This window comes from Ceratosolen solmsi, unplaced genomic scaffold (assembly GCF_000503995.2).
Source record: "Ceratosolen solmsi marchali unplaced genomic scaffold, CerSol_1.0 scaffold148, whole genome shotgun sequence".
In the NCBI taxonomy this organism is placed as follows: Eukaryota; Metazoa; Arthropoda; class Insecta; order Hymenoptera; family Agaonidae; genus Ceratosolen; species Ceratosolen solmsi.
This window is the reverse complement of record NW_011948446.1, coordinates 660,420-684,120: the sequence shown is the minus strand read 5'-3', so window position 1 is coordinate 684,120 and position 23,701 is coordinate 660,420. Positions and strand designations below refer to the sequence as shown.

The 23,701-nt window shown below is 26.5% G+C and overlaps 2 protein-coding genes across 2 annotated transcripts in view; one reads left to right on the top strand and one right to left on the bottom strand.

Moving 5' to 3' along the window:
- Window positions 1–7,658, top strand: part of S6KL (ribosomal protein S6 kinase like) — an 80,284-nt gene extending 72,626 nt beyond the window's left edge. The window contains exons 8-9 of the mRNA XM_011504590.1: window positions 6,820–7,044; window positions 7,521–7,658. Of these exons, the coding sequence (XP_011502892.1) occupies window positions 6,820–7,044; window positions 7,521–7,622 (327 nt within the window). The 3' untranslated portion in view covers window positions 7,623–7,658. The remainder of the gene's footprint in view (window positions 1–6,819; window positions 7,045–7,520) is intronic.
- Window positions 7,659–12,837: 5,179 nt separating this feature from the next.
- Window positions 12,838–23,701, bottom strand: part of LOC105366169 (phosphatase and actin regulator 4B) — a 128,341-nt gene continuing 117,477 nt past the window's right edge. Inside the window, 7 exon segments of the mRNA XM_011504502.1 lie at window positions 12,838–13,075; window positions 13,430–13,602; window positions 14,191–14,294; window positions 14,366–14,421; window positions 15,845–16,001; window positions 21,185–21,330; window positions 23,609–23,701. The exon segment at window positions 23,609–23,701 is cut by the window's right edge and continues 5 nt beyond it. Coding sequence (XP_011502804.1) covers window positions 13,060–13,075; window positions 13,430–13,602; window positions 14,191–14,294; window positions 14,366–14,421; window positions 15,845–16,001; window positions 21,185–21,330; window positions 23,609–23,701 — 745 coding nt within the window. The 3' untranslated portion in view covers window positions 12,838–13,059.

The window sequence follows — 23,701 nt, the reverse complement described above, 5'->3', positions numbered from 1 at the left end:
GAATATTTTCTTTTATCATCTATTTCTAAATATTATACTATATTCTTAATGCTTTACTATCATTTCACATATTTTCGTATTTTTCAAGTATTTCAAATTAGTATAAAACTTTTATGATTTTTTAATATTTGCTAATATTTAATTTTATTAATTGAATCCTTTCATTAAATCTACTTATTAGTTTTTTATGAATAAATAATTTAATAATCTAGTCTTTTTTTAAATACATTACAGGACATACAAAATTATAATTATTCCTGTCAGTCCAGTCCTGTGTAAAGCTCTTAATTAAATCCATTTATCGGATTTTACTTGGTGAAAACATTAGTTTTTTTAAAACAGCGATATAAAAATATCTAAAAATTATTTGAAATGAAATAAATCCATTATATTATTACGTTATTTACAATTTATAATGTTTATAATAAAAACCATATATGGAATCGTATTTTTGGAATATGTAAATTTATTATTAATATTTTGTTCTGAAATACTATTTTTTATTTACAATAGTACAGAAAGTATTGAGTTCGTGTTTTTCTTATTTTTATTTAAAATTTTTTTATTTTATGTACGAAGAATGTATTAGATAATAATATTTATTAATCATTGAAAATCTCTTTTCTTTTGTTTAGCTTACTTATAAATTAATATTCATTATATCATTAGTCCTTTATATTAATTCTAATAATTATTAATTAATTAATAATAATAATTAATTATTTGATTTAATTAATTAATTTATTTATTTATTTATTTAATTAATTTAATTAATTTAATTAATTAATTTAATTAATTAATTAATTTAATTAATAATTAATTCTAATAATAATAAAATAATAAAAAGTCCAATTCTAGTATGTTTAAGCTCTCCAATCACTGATCATTGCCTTTCTTATGTATAAACTATATTGATTTCTATTGTTGTCTATAAAAGAACAATAATTGATTAAGAGAATTTTAAGAGAATAATTGATCTCTCATCACTTCAAATTCACAAAATATTATTGTATCAAAATAAAAATGATATGTTTTACTTGAAATCTTTCGACATTTACATACTTTAAGGAGCGATTGCTACATCAAAAAATGAATCTTCGTGGGATCTTTTTAATTTTTATTCTTACTTATTAATAATTCATGATGTGAAGTCTTCTTTTAAAGATTATGCCTTTAATGCCTAGAATATTTTACCTGAAGTAAATTCATGGTCAAAACTTATTAATATGCAAAACATAATATATATGGGAAATCGCAATTGACTTTTTATAATATATATTTTTTTTTTATAATATAGAATTATTCCTCTTTGTACATATTGCCATTTATTTTTTAGCATAAATGCCATATCACTTATCTTTATACATAATGGGTTGAAAATAACTAAGTGAAAAATTCTATATTAATTATTTAAATTATTAAATAATAATAATAATAATATTGTATTGATTAGTACATTAGGTTTTATAACTTAATGTTCTTGAAGAACTTTTAAAAGTTTATAAAGAGACACTGTAATATTTTATTCCATTAAAATAAAAGTAAAATATTTAAATAAAGAATATAACAATATATACAAACTGCTTTTACAATTGCTTATACATAGTGCTAATATATTTATAATATATTTTGTAAATAAGTACATGTTTATTAATAGAAAAATATTTTTACAAATTTTGTGAATTAATAAGTGACTTATTGATATAATTAAAATCATAAAAAATTCATCTATTCATATTACTAAAACTAATTTACTAAATCACTACCAGTTTTTGTAACTATAAATATTTACATATAATTGAACAAAATCTACCATTTTAAAATATTTTATATGCTATTGATTTATTAATTTTGATATGAATGTTTTCAAATAAACATTAAATATTTTTTAATGTTCACTACGTCAGTACATTGACCTAAGAAAAGAGCAAAATTTTAACAGTGCAATAGATACATCAATAGATAATTTACTTTCTATAGGAGATTGAAACTTTATCAGGGAATAAAATTGGGAAAAAGCGGAATAAAAAGGGAATTATTTTTAATAAAAAAAAAAAAAGTGAATTCCCTGAATGATAATACGACGGCATTAAATTCAGTTTAAACATATCCAAAGAATTTCTATTATTTTAATAAATGAAAATGTTTTACAGAAACTACAAGTTTTGACAACATCAACCAGTTTAAATTTAAGGTATATTCAAATTTTCCATTTATAATATAATTGTACTATTTATGTTGTAAAATATTTAATAAATATTTATAATATTTTTTGAAGTATAAAAAGTTAAAAAAACTAAAGTTGTTGCAGGAAAGAATAAGTGTTCAGACTGTCGAATAATAAACAAATATTTGTTTAAATGATGTAGCACTGAAAATATTAGTTTATTTCTGGCTTGGATGAAAGAATTTATGATTAATCTATAAAGTGGAATAGCGATCCATTGATTTTAATTATTGATTAGTGCAAATTGCCTTTCCACCATTATGCTATTTTGCATTTAAATGATAAGTGATTCGTCGAGGCGATCTGCCTTATCGTATGGCAAAACTTCAACTCTAGTTATATTAAAGAAAACTACATGTGACAATAATTTTGAGTAGCTTCAATAAATCATGAATCGCGCCTTCAAAGAAGAACATTTGCGAATCAATAATACTGCAGTCCACTGATAATAGTATGAAATAATATAATTTACATTCATGAAATAATTGTTAATAGTTGATAGTAAAAAATAAAGTTACAAATTGTAATATGTTACAACAACTGAATAATTATGTTGGTTCAAGATCGCTTGTTAATTTTTAATTTTTTATTCGTATAAAATATTGTATGAATATTTTCATGATAAGATGAAAATCAATTGGATTCAATTATATTCTCCCGACATCTCAACATCTGATATATATATATATATATTAGAAGATTTGACTAAACTAGTTGTAACGATAAATTGGAGAAATATAAAACAATATAGTGAAAACAATAACAAGTGACGTTATAATGTTCTGTGCCTACAGTAATATAAAATATAAAAAGTAAAAAGTCATTTAAGCTTTTAACTGTTATAGTTTAATTTTAAATTTTATTTTAATTTTAATTTAAGTTATAAATAAATTTTTATTATATTTTATTAATATAAATTTGTTATGTTATTAAAAAGTTAGAGAATAAGTTACTAATAATATTATTGTCAATAATATTATGTTTTTATATCATGAAAAATGTTAAACTTTCGTGTTTCTTTGTGAATGATGGGAAGTCTAGCTTACCTCACTCACATAATAAATTCATAAATTCAACCAAAGGTGACATAATAAATGCGCTTGAGAAATTTCACTAATATTGTACACAATTTGAAGTCTGTAAAATAGCGCCGAAAAGGAACTTGTAAAATGTAAAGTTCACAAAGGAACAAAATAAAAATATAATATTATATTATATTCAACTGTGAATTAGAACAAGGGACATCTTTTATTGACAGATTGAATTTATATATATATATATATATATATATATATATAAAGATGTACACACACATTTTATTCAAGTAACAAGTCCAATAAAGTATTCTGCACAATTCTTTGCTTACTAACGACTTTTTAAAAATTTTAATTTTACATTAAATAGTATGTATTGTAGGATGTGAATTATTATTAATGTTATGTTTTGATGCTTGAATATAGATGAAGGACAGAAATAAGTACGTTATTAAGATGATTATTTTGATGACTATGTGTCGCAAACAACAGTCTAAATATAATGTATGTCAAAAAATTCTTTATTTAATCAATTATTTTCAAGAAAAATGAGATGCAATTATAGATCTGAATAAATATTCAAATAAATATAATATTCGAACAAAGCAATTAAAATGATCGAATATTTAATATAGAACTTAATTCAGAAATGTGTTTTATCATAAATTTGCAGCACTGGTAATGTTTATATTATTCACTTTAATATTAAATAATATTTTCGACAAGATACCATTTATATATATAAATAAAATCCTTTTTTTTACAAGTTTTAATTTCATTTATGAATGTTTTATACTAAAAAAACTTTGTATTATCACCACCTATATAATTCTAAATATTTTAAGATTATACGTTTATAGTTTAATCTGTCATTTTTGAAATGTCAATTAAATAAACGAAAATTAACCAATTTTTTACTTTGTAAATATTTTTACGACCCAAAGAACTCGTTTGTCTCAATAAAATTACGAATCCTGTATAAGAAGAATATTGTTCGATAACAAGTAAAACAATTGAGTAAAAGAGGGTAGGTAATAGTATGTATAATAATAATAGGTAATAATATAATAATATATATAATATATAATATATATATATATATATATATATATTATTATGTATATTATTATATTATATTATATTATATATTATATTAATATATATAATATATATATAATAAATAATATAATGATAATAGGTAATAGTAAAGTAATAGGCTAGGCCATGCCAACAAAAGGTCTGCCCTTGTCTATTCTCATTATATTTGAAGCTTATTAGAAATATTGATATTAAAATTTCCTTTTCAAACCAACGAGGCTGCTAATAATCCTACGAACGCACTAATAGCCGTTATATCCAGTATCATCACCTCGAGCGGCCAACATCTCGTCCAAGGTTAATGATTTGCACGGAGTCTGGAACGTCGCCCAGCGAAAATCGACTGTGCTCTCTGTTCCTCCCCTCGGCTTTTCTCATCAGGACTCCTCACCAGGTGGCGTCACCTTTCCTCGCTTTCCTACAGACGCCGTGCGTCCCGCCCCTGTCCCCCACACAGCACCGTACCGCCGGTTAGCCGTCCCGATGGTCACGATTCTCTCATAATAACGAAGGTCTAAAACTTGCTGCACAAATAATCTAGGAAAGCGCAATAGTGCGCGATACACAAACGGGCAACAACCACGCAGAGCGCGTATCATTGAATTTGCGCATTGCTAAACCTGGAAGCTCCTTGTGCACCTTGCACCAATACGGGAATTGGAAAGCTATATTATTGCCGCAGCAGGGAGATAATAAGCGTGGCGATGGTTGGTCGCCGATAAGGAAGCGGCCCCATGGGAGAATAATCGCCAAGCGTGAATTCGAAGGGGCCGCACGGGGCATCGCGCCTGTTCGCCGTGCAATGGAAGGAGGGTGGGGAAGCGGAGCGTCGAGGGGGAGTCGGGGGAGGGGTAGCGCACACGCATACACGATTGGAGGCGCACGGCGGCCCAGCCCTGGTGGCTGGATCGAGGAGAGCCGTGGATAGGTTGAGGGTCGTACGTGGCCGTTGACCCTACGCAAATGCGTGTGCACACAGGCTCCTCGAGAGCGTTGGCTCGCCTCCGCCTTCGTCGGCTTCATCTTTGTCGCGATCCAGTGAACACTTTGCTAATTCCTTTTTTGCGAATGGAGGGGAAGATAGTAGGATGTGGAGTATCGGTTTTCGGGATAACGTTGACACTCAGCAGGTCGCTCGTCGTTACTTCTCAACCCCTCCTGCCAGTTCCCATGAGTTTTGGGCGAGGATTATTCGAATGCTTCGGGTTTTATTATTTCAATACGAAGTGTTCCATTTAAGGAATAATTATTTATGTCCCTCCTGTGATACAAGTTACATTTATTTATCGATTATGTCATTCGCGTTGAAATATATTGAAACATTCGTTTTATTGTCATAAGAAGTCGGTACACGACCCCACTGTGCTGTACTTAAAGTTCTTTTACCGTTTTCAATTTATACACTGGATTTTAAATGCGCGATATTATTTATTCAGCGACACATGTCGTGACTATAAAATACTTAATACTTACATTTTTACCAATCAAATAGTTTATTCTGGTGCATCAAAGATTTATAAAACACATAAATTTTGATTGTTCTTTAGAAAATTTAAAGCAAGTTTATTTCAACATATTGTTGTATGGGATTTCGGTCGATTTTACGAGAAAATTGCACTTTGACAAAATCTTATAGATAAATTATTCATCCATCTTTATGTGAAATTTATAAGTTATGTTTGAACATTTTTATGTAACTTTATAATGCCGTATTTTCATATTAATTTTGACTCGTATATTAATTACAATGTATTTTTCAATATACTTTTAAACTACCCAACATTTCTTATGACACATTACAACGTAACATTGTAACTGTCAATTAATATTAAATACTACTACTACTACTGAGATTATATATCTTCCCAATCTAAATATAAACTTATGCGAATCGTATAAAAATAATGATGATCTTTAAAATAAATAAAAAGCTCACTCTTCTAAAAGTGTAGAGATTTGTTTTTAAACCGTTGCGATTCGATAAAAACTTCAGCTTTGTCATCAATTGTTAATCCAAGACACCATTCAATCCAAATAAATTATATTTTATATTTTTTATATTATATTTTTCATTAGCTTAAATCCAATTCACCCGCGGTATTAAAAATATCATCGGTAGTATTATATATAATACTTATCATTATTATCAAGAATTTATCTATAATTTTAAATATATGTTCATAATCTTAAAATGTATTATCCACGGCTACGTATTGATGCGCTAGTAATAAAGCTTTGAAATATTAGATAAGGAAGTAAAGATTTTTATAAATAAAATTGATATGTGTTAATCGGATGTTACTGTCTTAGACTATAATACTGCATATAATTATATATCCATAAAGTACTATATACTACAAAATAATATTCATATAATAATGCTTATTAATTTTTTTTATTCGCATTTAATGGCTGTTTGAGAAACTAATTTTCGTATATTTTTTTTATATGCATTTGCAGTATCCCAGTAATATATTAACAAGTGGCTTATTGGATAACACCGAATATAAAATAGCGAGTGTTGGTACTTTGTCCATGAAAATACAAGGTATTTCATCATCAGCTAACGATTTGTTAAAAAGACTTTTACAACCAGAACCAAAGCTGCGAATTAAATCAGTACTGGCACTTCAACGTATTGCTTTTTACATGGGTCACGATATTCGAAGCTACACTTCAAAGAAGGTTAGGACTTTTTGGAAAATGGTACTATAATGCAAGAAATATTAACAATCCCATCACAAATGCTGAGCTTTTTTTATCACCGTTTCTTTGGTTTCCTTTTTCACTTTCTAGTTACTACGATTAAGTATGGTTTTATAAGATGTCACAGTTCAAGATTTTCAAACTCTCTTTTCATTTCATTGATTTCTAAGTATATTTTCCGTTTTTAAATGCATTTTATACACAATAAATAATTATGTTTATTAATAAGATACTGCTATTCGACAACATTTCAAACAACCCTAATAGGTAGACGTTTATATTCTTTTCATTAGGAATATATTTTTGTTATAATATTCCATTTTTCTTTAAACGAGTATTATTAATTTTACTTACAACTAATATTATATATTAAAATTATAGAATACAAGGTACATAATTTAAAAATTAATTTAATTATGTATTTTTCGATCATTAAAAAATACTTATTATTTCAGGTATCACCATTTAAACTTATTGGCAGGGCGATTGAGCAAATCCCAACATCGCCAATAGAGAATCATTTTTATGATTTTGATTCGATAATTGAAGCCGATTAAGAAGAGTATTGTGAATATATTTTACATTGATCTTCCAATCAAACTCAGTACAAATGAATTAAGATAATGTTTCATAATTAAAATTTCAGTAATTTAAATTGTAAGCATTATTGCAGAATATTATTTAATATTATGTTCCTTTTAATGTAAAAGGTTTATACACTTATAATATATGTTTATATTTAATAATGTGTACCTAGAAAAATTGTAGGCCAGAATATATATAAATCTCTTTAACGTTCAATGTCTCCATTATTTATCAGTTTTTTACGTTTAACTTAACCTCCTTAATAGTATAATTTAAAAAAATTCAAATGTTTATATTCATTTTATAACATAATATAAAATAATCCATTCTTTATAGTTTTGTTGTTGCAATTATATTTTTACAATATTTTTGTAATGTAAAAGTTTTTAAATTATCTGAAAAAATATATTTATGAATTATTGTATTATTTTCATCTTCGAAATTTGTTTCTTTGTGTATACATGCTAGAAAATGTTCGTTAGTTTGATTTTAATAACTATAATAATATATATATTTTTTGAATCTAAAATTTCCAAGACTATTTATCAGACCTTATTATTTATTGTTTCACACAAAAGTCTCATGCACGAAAATATGTGATATATGACAGATAATTGATGTATGAATTACTTCTTGGAAAGGAATGAAATATAAAGTACGTAAATCTAACATCAGTTTACAAAAGTTTTAATTTTTTTAAGAATAGTTAACAGTATTTTTGTTTGTTACAATATTTCATTAATAATACAGTACATTGCAATAATCGAAGTGAGTACAAACTAATAACAAAAAATAGAATGGTTCCAAATAAAAAGCGCAGTATTTCTTGAAAAATCGCTTGAGTAGAGTGGCGCGATTTTTTTTAGAAATGTTGATTTTTATTTTTTAATTTTTAATTCTCATACACCTCCCGCACCCCCACCCTTCTACATTCTTGGCCCTATTTTAGGTAATCGCTTCATTGTCCTCATACGACAGAGGTGCAAATTAATTAATGTTTACATTATAATAGTTATATACAATGTTCTTACACTAAAGGGCCTTCTTTGTCTTTTTCGATATAATACAGTATTTCCTTCGTTTATTCACTTTAGACCGACGCACAGAGTAATCACACAGTTTTCAATATTTTCATTTATAACCTTCACTGTTTCTTGAAAATTTACGTATTTGATGAGCAAATTATACATACTTTTTTTGCAAATACAAATAGATAATAAATCACAATTGGTAAAAAAAAACCATTGCATTTACTATATATAAAATTTAATAAATTTGGAAAAAAATTTTTCAGAATAAAGTAATAAATTATTTACGAATTTGGTATACAAATGATTAAACTTAACATACATTAAAATGATTATGTACATTAGCATTATTTTAGTTGATCGATAGGAAAAAGCAGATTTCATTGCAAACTTTGTATGTACAGACTCAGTTTTACGTACGCAATTCTGCATAAGCACGCAGTTTCAGTTTCATAAAAATCATCATCGATGCATTTTGAAAGTTGACACTTAACTTCATTCGTATCGAACAAATAGTATTTTCTACTTTAATCGATTTTTGTGTATTAAGGAGGGCGTTAATAATATTTTTCTGACACTTTACTACTTATTTATATTTTGTTTGTAGACACGAATAAATTTCATTCGTGCTTGAATGTATTTCGCAATAACTAAGTTTTATTTAATTATTCGAGAAAGATCAAAAAATTAAAGGTTCGATTGCAATAATGGTCTGCAAGTGATCGTTTATATTTATTTTTATTTTTTCGTTCTAAGCCACGTGCAAAAGCAATTAAGATTGGCAAAAAAAAACAACATGCCAGTCAGTTACGTGACAAATCTTAAAAATGTTTCTTTCAAATTAATTTTGAACTATACTAATTATTACATCGCGTGAAAAAATTGAAAATAAGCCCTCTGTATTTTCTAAGTATAATTATTATTGTTGTCATTAAATCTACTAATAAATCTACTGTCACTACATCTACTTATGTTACAGTTAAAATGACCGTCCGTCCAGGTAACGATACCAGTAAATTTCATGTTTTACTTAGAATTATTATTTTACAAATTTCAAAGTTGGAGATACGTCAATTTTTATATTTCAATCACATCTACATTGTTTGAACTTATGATCTGCGGCTCGTGCAAAATTTTTTAATAAACTATTCATTGATATCAAATAGCAGACGAGTTTCATAATTTCTCACACATACATATGAATATATATATTTACACACACGCGCGCGCGCGCACACACACACACACACACACACATATATATATATATATATCGAAATACAGTGAATACACACAGTCTTAGCACAAAACTTTCCATTTACGAATTCAAGTAGTTTGACTCCAGCCGCAGATAAAAATTTTTTTTATTTATTTTTCCTTCATTTAATTGATACCCTTATGGAAAAATGTTAAATTCATGACTATTGAACAAAATTAATAACAAAATTACAATTCATTGTAATTTTAATTAAATATAAAAATGAATAAGCGGAAATTACAATTTTTTATAATAAATAGGATATTTTTAATTAATAACTATTAAACTTAACAGTGTTTAAAAATATATAGCAATCATTAATATTCATATTTTTACTTAGTTTTAGATCAATTTGAATGAAAATTTTTTCTGAATCACATTTTTCCGATATGGAATGGCACCTTTGTAAATTTCGAAAGAAAGCATCTCGTGTTAGACAACAGCGATTCCGCGAATATTGAGTTCAATACGCACGTCCGAGTGTCTGTACGACTAATTATGCATTTTGTCATCTAATTTTTTGTTTTGTATATGATAGCCACAGAGCACTTTATAAGCCAAAGATATACATAAGCACGATCTATTATAAATAATGCACGATCATTCTTTTACTCTTTTGTACATAAAATACCGAACTTTCTGTGCTTCGTTCTAAGAAAAATGCACGCATTACGCTCGTACGTTACAGTAGATATATTACCATAAACGTAATAGTATACCTAAACCAAGGTAGAATATTTATATGGTGTATCGTTCACATTAGGATGTCATGTTTAAAAATTAGTATTTATGAGTAGTTTTTCTTTTACTTGTTCTCTTTAGTAATTGTTTATGCAGAATAATATTTTAGCGTACAATATCGTTTTCCCTTCTATTATGAAATTGATTCATTCTTACATCTCTCTCTCTCTCTCTCTCTCTCTCTTTCTCACACACACACACACATACGCGCACACATCTACGCACAAAGTATCTTTCTTTTATTTCATTTGTATGTATATATATATATATATATACAAGAATAAAACTCAACGTTATTGAACATAGAGTTTCAAATATGTTTCATTAATCATGCGGAAATTCGTTCGTCGCTCAAGTAAATGTTAATCACTATTTATTTGAAAAAAAATTTCTTTCACTCTCTTTTATTTGATTGTTTCCTATAATAAATAAATAAATGATCTTTTATTCAAAATTCAACCCTTTCTAAACCTATTTTTTGACTGCCCAATAGTCGAATGTAGATTGAAAAACAAATTTTGTTCCTATATAATCAATAATTTAAATCATGAGAAATGTATAAAATTAAAACAATGATTAATTTAAATAAAAAGTAAAACAACTTGCCTTCCAAAATATACAAAATTTTGATCAAACGCTTATTTTATTACTAAACTACCGAAATTTTCGAAAATGGAAGATTCTATTTTTTTCTTATTAAATAATCGGTTACAGTCAATGACACGTAATTTAGTGCCACATTAATAGCAATACAACGACACAATCGTTGAAAAATTATTTTAATAGTGCTACGTATTATATATTTTGTACAAGAGCAATTGTACGATAGAACATTTTTCTTATACGCCTTAATACATACTTAATGTTTATAATAATTAGAAGTCAATGTATTTATTACGACTTATCAAAGCTACCTGAATAAGTGTAAAAACAAAATGAAATACAGCTAAACATTTACTTTAATAATTAAGTAACGGTAAATCACACATTTAAACAAAAACAAATTTACATTCACCTACATAAACATTGTAAGAATAAATGAAGTACTTTTAAACATATATAAATGATCGCATATTTAAAAATCGTTGGTATAATTTATCATGTATAACTTCAAATGGATAATAATTTTAACGGTTATTGTATACGTCATCAGGTAACGCCAATAAGTCGTGTAAAAATACAGAATGATTTTGTGTAATGCATAAATATGTTAGGACTTATTCACACGCAACAAATTTTAGTCAAAGCACAACATCGATCGCATTTATCTTTGCTTTTGCTTTAGAAATTACAAAATTTTACTAAATACAGGTAGGAATGTGGCCTAAAGAATGGCCAATTCTCTCATCCTTCTCTGTCCCCCCCCCTCTCTCTCTCTCTCTCTTCTCTTCTCTTTATACGTACCGTTACGCATAAGGATTATTTAGGAGAATTAACTATTTACTTCATTATCGCTCAAACATTATAGTGAATTTGTTGTGATTAACTCTTTTATTTTTTTTACTTTTTTAATATAACAGCGGTTTTATCGAACAATATTACTTTTTCTTCGATACATAGCACATTGTAAGAAAGCTGAAGATTTCGTTCGTTCCTATCGTCCTCCCCTTTTCGATTTTCGATTCAATGGATTATAATTATTCGTTTAAAAAAATAATTGTCAATAAATTTATAATCTCATTTTTAAATTATTTTTCCTTTTCATTACGTAAAGAATAATTGTATAAATGATTAAAGAATTTGGCAACTATCGTGCACATTACTTTACGACGACACGTAAACGTAATTTCTAATTCCCTGATTAAGAGCAACGACATCAGAACGAATAGAAAAATCACAAATTGTTATACAAGTAAGTATGTAGTGAAGAGGATGAAAAAAGACATGAATTCGATGAACCTTCGCTTATGAAATTGACCCGTCCGTCGTGGACGTATTGAAAATAAGAGAGAAAACAATCGGATGTACGTAGGATGAAAAAATTAAAGAATCTAACGAAGGAGAACAATCATTAAACAAAATTGGTTGGTTGAGTGGACACGCAGAGTTACAGAATTCCCTCAAGGATGCGAGAGCCCACTCTATCACAATCGAGCTGTCGCACTTGACCGGCGGCTGGTGTGTCTCTCTTACTCTTAGTGTCTCTAAGTATAAATGCAATTTATACTTATGAACTCGCAGCATTGCCAAGCCGTTTCCGATGCTTTTATCTCACACTCACCTGCCCGGTGCAGACTAGGCACAGCAAGTTGTTATCGTAATGGCAACGGTATTAACGGTTATAATTGATGACTCGCTATCACGTGTACTTAAATTTTCACAGCACCCACTTTTTTTTACAACTGCACCATCACTGTCAAACACCATTACGTGTTCTAATTGTCATGGTTTGTGGAACCTGTAACAAACAAAAATATTTGTTAAAAATGATTTAGTATGCAATTTCCCTTCATTTTATGTTCAATCTGTTGGTTAAGATTGGTGGTTGGTATTATTACACATATTTGAACAGCTTTTATATAATTTACTTATTTATCTTCGGATTATTATATCCTCATCATTTAATTTTTTATAAAAATTGTTAAGTGCCTATAGCCTGGACAATGATATATAATGTTATTTAAGTTACGTAATTTTCGCCGAATGACAATTATTACAATTATTAAGCAATTTCATTTAATATTGAAATAATCTCTCATGATAAATATCAATAATTTTAATCGGCTATATTCTATATACTAATGATGAGTACCTAGTTAGGTGTCGACTGTCTTTGTGAACTGCCATCTCTATACTTTTAAATTCGTTAAGCTCCTTTCTTATAGCAGCCTTATCCCGCGGAGTCAATCTCGTCCAGGGCTTATCTGCTCTCCTGTCATAGTCACGTGCTAAAGTCACCTCAATGTATTCATTGAACCTTATGATCTGCCAAATAAAATAATAACAGCCTTAACATCAATATTGAAATTATTACCATACTCCTAATATTTGAGACATTAATATTATTATTTTATTCCGAATGGAATATAGTACCTAGTTTATACTCAAGTAAATAAAGATTAATAATTAGTTTTATATTGAATGTAATAGAATTATAAAAATTATTCTTTTTTAATTATATTATTAGAAACATTCAGTTATCTTATATCTTATCTCCTTACTAACGTTGAAAAAATAGATTATTGTATTTTTCAAGATAAAAAATTGCACTATCCTGAATTTAAGATAGTTATAATTATAATAAAACATTGTTCTATAAATTAAAACATAATAACATTACAAGAATAAAGATACGAGAATAATTTAAGAGAATGTTAGCTAATGGCGTTATTTTAATTGGAAAACCTATAGAGAGGATCGTGTGATTAAAATATTTCGTTCACTTATTTGCAATTCTATTTTCTGCAGAAGTAAAGAAAACGTCATTATTCGGAAATAATTCTGCAAGTAAAATTGATAATAAACGATGATATTTATATATATATATATATATATATATATTCACAAGCATACCTTTTTCTCTTTGAGTTCATCAACAGTTGGTCGGAAACTGAGTTTTCGTAATAGATAGCGCTTTTTTTCCTCCTTTTGCATCTTCTCTTCAGCTGGACTTTGTTCTAAAAGAATTTTATAAATACAGCATTATAATATTGAATATATACTACGTGCATTATTATAATGAGCTTACTTTTCAAAATATTTCGCTCTTCCAATTCTTCCTGAGTCGGCCGCATACTTAGCCGTCTATAAAATACAATATTAGTTAGGACTGCTATTGCAAGATCATGTAGATAATGTTCATATGAAATAAGAGACAATCAAGCAAATTTTAAAACGACACTTAGAACTTATTTTTGAAATATCAACAATTTAGACGAACAAATATATTCAATGAATTAAATTTATTATTATAAACAAATATTTTTACTGTTTACTAAAATATACGTATAAATTAAAATGAATATTCAATACTTTCTAATATATTTAGAGTAAAATGAATTAATTATACTTTCATCGATTTTATGTATTCTTTAATATTATTATAGAAGCAATATTAGACATTGTTCATGCAATATGTTCAGAATAAATCCTGTAAATTTTATTAAGATTCATTTATTCGATGTCTGCATGTGACAAAAAAAAATGACTAATTTATATTTTACATCAAAATATTCAGAATGATAATAATTTTCAATACCTGATTTTTAAAGATTTTTACTTGAGCAAAATTCGTATTTACTTTAGCATCTTTCACAAAAAATTGGAATTCATTCTTAAAACAATTTTTATATTTTGTTATAAAATAGTAAGAAAATATAATTTTAATAACCAATTGAATTAAAAATATTATATATATATATATAGATGAGAATGTTCTTGGATATCAGTGTACACCAATATCAGTCCGATGATACATAATTAAGTATAATATAATTACAGAACTCACACCTGTTAAAAGAAATTTCGAATGTTAGTGAAATAATTATCAATCAATCGATGATTTGTCAAAAGAACTATGATGGTTCTTTATTTTTTTTTCTATTAAAATAAGAAAAATATATCATTAAAAAAACAAAAAATATTTAAAGTATGCTAAACGAAATAATATAATTACAATAATTCAAAGAGCTATTTTATATCTATTTTTATTTCAAGATTTTTTATACGATTATATACAATTAAATGGAATTAATGTTAATCATGGTTTCTATTATCATATATTATTATTATTTTATTGTAATTCTCTAAATTAATTTTTTCAAATCTTAAAGCACTACCCTTATATACTATATATGCTAGAATGATATTTTCTAAGAAAAAACGATGAAAGCGTGCAAATGAAACTTATATTTGTGATATTACATAGCAGTTAATACCTAACATTTTATTTTTATGTTCAATTTAATAAAATAAAACTACTGTAAAGTATAATACAATTGCAAAGAAGAACTAATAATATTATCCTGAAACAACCAACACATTACTTTCTAAAAACCATTTACATTGTTACATTGAAAATTGTATGGCACACATCGGATGTTATCGTGGAATTATACGAATAGTTCCCCATATGCAAATTATGCTGGTGCTTTTTAAACTCATTCGTTTCATACTTTTTGTAAAAACTCTTTATAAGATAGAGAAAAAGATAAAACAGATGTCTTACCTAATAAGCCTTGCGCCAATGGCTTCTTTCGTTTCTTGCCTCTCATTATCAGACTGCACCTGAAGAATGTTACGGTTGATAAGTTCCTGTCGATCGGGTCGCTGAGCGAGTTTTAGCGATAGTGATTCCCTACGCGCTATCTTAGCTGCTAATCGGCCTGTAATTATAAGTTAAAACAATATAATCAATGAATTTATGGAACCCAATCCTTGTCATTTACTACTTTAGCTAAAAGTAGTTTTGGTAGTTTTACTTTAAATTCTTTATGAATTCATTCATTTGTAGTTAAATGTTAAAAAACTTCATTATCTCAATTTTTCATTTAATTTTTATTAAATTTAAAAATTTTGATTAATTTTAAATAATTAATTTTCAATTTTATTACATTCACGTAAGATGTAACGCGAAAATTAATGTACCATTTCAGTTTGTATTTCACATTAGCAAAATTATACATTAAAGCAAAATATTAATATGACAATCAAAACTTTCCATAAATAATTAATTAATTTAATAAATAGAAACAACTGATCATAATAATTAAACATGTAAAAAGAACACTTTTTATCATGTTAAAACAATATTATATTTTTGTGTACAATTTTCCATTCTCTTCTAATAGAATTTGAATTACCTGTAAAACTTCTGGTTTCAGTTGTGAGATGAAACAAAAGTATCACTTATTCAATAAATTCATTTGATTCTAATTTTAGTTCTTAATCATTATATAATTAAGTTTTACTATGTATGCATAATCGTATATTCAAATTATAGTTATTTTTATAGATACAAATGCGATAATTATTACAAATTCAAAAGATCGTGACTACCTGCGTACGATAAATAATAAACATTTTTTTTTTAATTAAGCAAACTCAACCTTTAATTGTCCAAACAAAATTAGATATATATATATATATATATATATCTGTCAATAATACTAGAATACTATTACTGTGTTATGTTCTATTTTATGGATTAGAAACACACACGCTCGCGCGCGCGTACACACATACTTTTTATCAAGAGCACTAATTTTGTAGCATTTTTTTTATAGTTTTCAAAAGCAAAAACTTTTTTTCGAGTTTAACATAGTTGAGTTTCTATTCTAATATTGTTAATTTATAAGAAACAATGAGTCTAGTATACGCTAAACTGAAAATATGCCTTAATTATTTCATGTTAAAAGCTTAAATCTATCTGGATAAGTTTGAGAATGTTTCATTTGTGTAGCTACATGGTGATTTTGGGAAAAACCTAAAATTTATGTAAAAATTGATGAGTCACAAATTTTACCATCAACTTTTTATTTTAAACCCATATGTAAACTTTTTAGACGTTAGTTTTAAAATTTCTATTTTTTTTTATGCTAATAGGTTCTGTCATATAACTTCATTATAAAAGTGAAAGTGATAAAAAATATTTATATTTATTACAATTATTGATTAAAAAGCATATTACTTTTGTATTTTTCTTTTAACCATTATACTTATAATAGCTAGTAAGTAAATAATTAAAATGTAAGGAAATATTTTTTTAGAAAAAACGGCGGGTCATCAGGATAGTTCTGATATAATGGCTTTACAAAATTTTAAATTAAATCTATCGCAATAATAAATAATTTAAAGATAAATTATAATTGTATAATATTTGCAATCGTATATAATAGTATAATATAACAATATATGATATGATTTATATAAATTTATTGCGAAATTAAGTATATAGACATTACTTCTACTATATATATTAAATACGTATATATAGTTATTAGAAGTTATATTATTGAAATATTTTTCTCTAATTTGAAAGCAAAGCAGAATACATAAATTTATGTTTATTGATGTAGTTAAATTTTTATTTAAATATACACTGTAAATTTTTTAAAAACTTGCTTGTTGCCATTTATAAAAATCACGATATAAGTAAGGTTGATTTGACAATCAAAGAGACACACTCATTGAATAGCCAAATTTTATGATTCATCTTCATTGAATTGCATCACTTGGAGCAAATCGTTTTGCGGAATATTTAATTAAAGATTTAGCTGAAAATTGCACGAGATAAAAATATATAATTTATGCATTATATTTCAATATTATCGTAAATACGAATTTTAAAATAATTAAAAGTTAAAATAAATGTTACACATTTATTCATCATCATTTAATTATCAAAAAATATATATAATTATTCTATAATCAGCATAGTTTTGTATATAAATTTTAGTAATTTTTCATTTTTATTTCAAGTTCGTACGTCTTATAGAATAAATATTTTATAAAATGCAATTCATTATTTATTTTGATAATAATTACGAATAAGAATTATTATTTAAGAGTTAAAAAAGTATTTAATTCACAAATATTGTCATGCAAACAAACTTTTAAAATAACAAATTGGATTAGAACGATTCATTAGCAGCCAATCGAAAATTCGACTGGAAGCACAAATTCAAGCATACAGCATTTAAAATCAAACGTAAAATAACAATTTATCCATATACACTTTAAACAAATTTAACAGGTGAATCGTATAATAGAGGGAGTGAGAGTGAGGGGGGAGATACATTTAGATAGAGAACTTCTGCGACAAATGAAAACCACACATCACCTAATTAACGCATACAGTATCGTAGCGCGCAAAATAGTGCCGATGCCAAAGAAAAATATACGGAAAATAAAAGCAACAGAGTAAGATGCACGTGTAGGTTTAACGTCGAATTCTGAGCAGCTAAGGCTGTTCTGAAGCCTGCCGTTCGTTCCTTGTGGATGTCCGCACATTGTTATCGTAAACATTGACGTTGTCCGAGTCACTGATGGCATTTTCTGTCGGCAGTTTATTAACGCACCGATGTCACCCTCGTCAACTAGAGCCGACGGCATTCTCGAGATAGATCTCGCGAACCAGCTTAATTTTTCAACAGCACTTCATGCCGGAAGAATTTTCAAGCTCTTACTTATCGTATTTTTATGGGTGCTAGTTACTATTACTTCATATTAGAAATCTATTATAAATTCATTTTTATATTAATTTCGAAGGAATAGTAATTAGTATATGTAAAAATATGATAGGTAGTCTTTTTATACTATTTTTATAATTTTGTTCAAAATATCAAACACGCGATATCACTTTTTGTAAAATGTATTTCGTAGTACTTCTATGATTTTAATGATTAATTAAATTTTCGAGTAGTTTTTACAAGACAAATAATACTATTTTCTATAACAAGGAAGTAATTGTGAGTGAAACTGATATGATTCTCATACAATTATAAAATTTGTATAATATTTTTCTTCACTTTACTACCGACAGTTTTAAGACTGACAAGTAAACAAGAAACAAACAGAAAATCGATAGAAATTAGTAAAGAAATAAAGGAATATCATTGATGAAAAACATCCAAATATCTGCTTATGTCTCATAGCATTGAATGATATATCAAAACCTGGTCATTACTACGAATATTATACTTACAATAAAATATTTTCATTAATAATTTTCAGTATATGAATAGTATTAAGTTTTCAGTATTATGTTATTGATAGATGCGGAAAATTCAACATTAATAATTGTTAATTTTTTAATTAAAATTTTTAATTAAAAGATAAGTAAATAAAATGTCTTATTAAAGAAAAGTCAGATTTAAAAGAAAAGCCGAAAATTCATTTAATTACAGTAACACAAAATAATTATGAAATTATGATAAGTAGTCTATAAAAATATCGATAAAACAGTCAATGACCTCTTATCCCAAGTTACTCGCAACATTTTTTCAATATTTTGGAAATAACGAGACCTCATACCCATTGTTTTTATTTTTTATCAAATACATGTTGAATACCACGTGTCAAATGAAAATATTTCAACGCTTGATTTGGACAAGCACGTTTGTGTTAATGAATTTTCAATTGTATAATTTTTATTTTATATTATGCAATTACTTCTCGATGTTAACTTATCGGCGATAGTAAAGCTTAAAATAATATATTATTTTTAATTTATTTTCAAATACTTTCTGGCTACATTAATAAGCAGATAAATTTAATATCACCGGAGCTTTTTAACTTTGCTATAAAATTTAATCAATCCATTAAATTGTATACGGCTAGTAATTTTCTCTTGCATAATTTAAATGTCTGAATGTAAGTAAATGGTGCTTCAACTATTTTGCCGAATCATCCAATAATTTGCAACTAACTACCATCACTCATAACTCATCATATTCACACTTTTAATACCAACATTAATTATCCGGCTCAACGTACATACGTAAGTGTTCTTCTCCACGAAACGCACTGGTCATAAATATAAAAATGAAAATACATTCGAAACATAATGTGTATAAACTATTATTCAAATGTACTAATGCAAAAGTAAAGGTCAAAAATCAAATGTCGAAGTACAGTGGTGCACGTTAGCACCAGGGTCAATAAATCCAGGAAGCGATCGCGACTTTTCCTGAGCTTCGATGTCGACGCGAAGGCGTCTAACTAAGGTAGGAAGGCACTGAATTGCTTGCCAGTCATCAGCGGAGATTAATATAAACTTCAAGGTGCGCGAGTAAGTCGGCGCGCAAGCTCAATGCAAGTTAGAAAATCGTGTAGAGTCGTGTAGACCGAGAAGACTATCAACGTATAATTAGTACGTTCAAGGCTAAATTGATGTACATTGCGACGTAACGGCCACGTGGTAAAATTATAGTAGTACCAGCAGCAGTAGCAGTTTTTGAAATAATTTTTTTTTAAGCGATCGGCACCTGTTTGTATAGACGGGTCGAGCAATGGGGGCCTCATTTAATGGCTGCACAAAGTAATAATGTTCTTATGACCCATTTAGCGACGTTATTAATCCGTAATATTACTAATATTGAACTATTTTATTATTAGTTAGTCATCGAATATTTTATTATACAGATTATGAAATATTGAAATAAAAATTTTATATCGAGTTAATGTAAAGGACCATACATTACTTTCAAAGCCGTTTCCCGATCAAATTCTATGGCTAATTTTAAAACGCCTAGTAAGGATGAAGATATGTAAACGTTGACGAGTACTTTCTTTTAATTTCATCAATCAACTTATAATAATTAGAATTAATTAATATATTAGCAATGCTTTTAATTAACTATGTTATTTCATTTTTAATTTATTTTATAGCTAATAGTATTGTATAGTGGATAGAAATTATTTTTATTGGAATTAACGATAATTCAATCCATGCGTTTTCGCCTATTATTGACCTAATAATAGTTAAATTTTATGTACACATATATGGTAAAAAAATCTTCATTTCATATGAAATTTATTTCTCATTTTGAAATAAATAAATACATACTTTTTTCATCATCGTATTCCTCCTGATAATGGACAGGAATATCCCCTGAATCCGTGTCTGAATCCTCCCGAATGACGTAGGGTCTTGTATTTTCCTTATTTTCAGTAGTATTGTGCAGCAATAAACCAAACCACATCGGACGATTACTGAAAAATCGAAGGAAATATATTTAATTCATCCATTTGAATAAGATTCTGCTTTGATTGATGCAAAGCGAATGATCGTTCTATTTCAATGTGAACTGAAATCTAAATCTGTATTTGAATTTTAATATAAAACTGTATATTTAATCACTTGACAAATAATTTTTATTTAGTAATTTAAGCATTAAATTTTGATATGTGAAATATATTCTAAACATTTTTGATAATAAAAATTACTGTCAAATAAATCACAGTATCTTTAATTTTCATAATATATAATGCTTTTTAGTTATCAGTTAAATGCATCAGAAATAAAGAGTATTAATAATATAATAAATATATAATTATATAAGGTAAGACATATATGTGCATGATAATAGAGAAAATTTAAGATACAAATTGAATATAATGAATAACTAATTGAAATTATTATGTAAAATTTAATTGTAAAAGCAGGATTTCATTCAAGATAAAAAAGTTACAAAATATATAATTTTCAATTATAATGTATAAAGCATTTTATTTAAAAAAAAACACTAAATTATAGATATTCATTTTTTTTCTATTAAATAAATCAATAGTAATTTTCAAGTGCAAATACGTTATTTTATCAAAAGACAGACATTAAATTTTTTTTATCCACATTTAACAAACATATTACATTCAAATAAAATAATTTATCATTGCCATTTCAATAATTTTTGTAATTAAAAGAAGACAAAAATGAGCATCACTTATAAATAATTAGGCAGATGAAAATATGTTAATGATATACTAAATGAGCTCCTTTTTATCATGCTTAAAAAATAACTTTTTAGTGATATGTTAGTAAAAGCTAATTAGAAATATTAGTTTAACACCATTAACCGCACAAGTATATTAAATAGTAGTGTCACGCATGCTCAGATACCAAAACAATAAATTATGTATAAGGAAAAAAGATAAAAATTAGGAAACATTAATTTTAATGGGTTGCCATTAAAATTACCATATTTTCATCCTAGATCTTAAAGGAGGCCGTCTGGTTAAGCATAAGAATGAAATTTCCTTTACCACTGATTGAATATTTGTTATATGATTGAATACACGTAATTGAGATACACAATACGACTAGATCTACATGGATATTAACTATTCTGCAATTTTTCTCTTTTTTTATAAAAATATTTAATATGTCAACTACAATATTACTATTGTTACGAGAATATTAACAATTATTATTATTACTATTACTATTATTATTATTATTATTAATATTATTATTATTATTATTATTATTATCATTATTATTATCATTATTATATCATTAGTATTATTATATTATTATTAATTACAAATTATATAAAACTAATTTTATATTAAAAATACATTCGTGTTAAGGAAAAAATATTGTTCCGATCTAATGATGTACACTTTACAAAATGCTCTTTTAAAACGTGCGATTTTCATAAATTATAATATTGCTAATAATTACAAATGTTATGTGCAATGTTAGTTTTCTAAATGTACGTATGACACTTAATCTGTAACATAGTACAAAAAATCAGTAGTTTAAAACACATCATTGTTTATTATCTAAGAAAATTTAGACGTTTATAATATTCAAAATATGTAGAGCTACCTGCACATATGAGATATCGTGTCATAAATTGATACCAGATTTGATAGTTTTTAACAACGTAACACAATTATTAGTCAACAATTTGTCAGAAACTAATACGCCAAAAATTGTATATAAAGTTTACATAAGAACTTTAAAATACACCGCTATTTAATATCTCTATCACTTAAGTTTTAATCAATTATGAAAGCATGTTTTAATGTATTGAAGTAACTATTAATCATAAAACTAAGAACAAGTTTTATAAATTCTGGATAATTTTATAATATTGAGAAATTTGCAATCTTTATAAGTCATATAATATACATTATAAAATTACGAAAATGTTAAATATGTTCGTTAGCTTTTTCGTCTGAATAACTGAAACTCGCTTAAGTTACGTATACACATAAATTTAAATAAGTTTATCTATCATAACATTATTATAATTGACCTAAATGAACAAAAATTCGAATAAATTTATTCTAATATATTTTAACCACACTGATAAGGAATATATTTATCAAAGAATCCCAAATAATAAAAATTTCGGAACTACTGTTTCTAAGATTCCTTAGAACCTATTTGCTTCAAACTAGAGTGGCGCAGATAAGTGCCACAATCGAAATCTATATGTAATGATGTTTGTCGTATTAATAACAAGGACATTTAATTACGCACTTAAAGGATGCATGGAAATCTTGGCGCAGTGTCAGTGGCCTTATCTCTTGGGTTGGTGTACTCTGTGGTGTCCCGGGGCCACTACCACCGCTC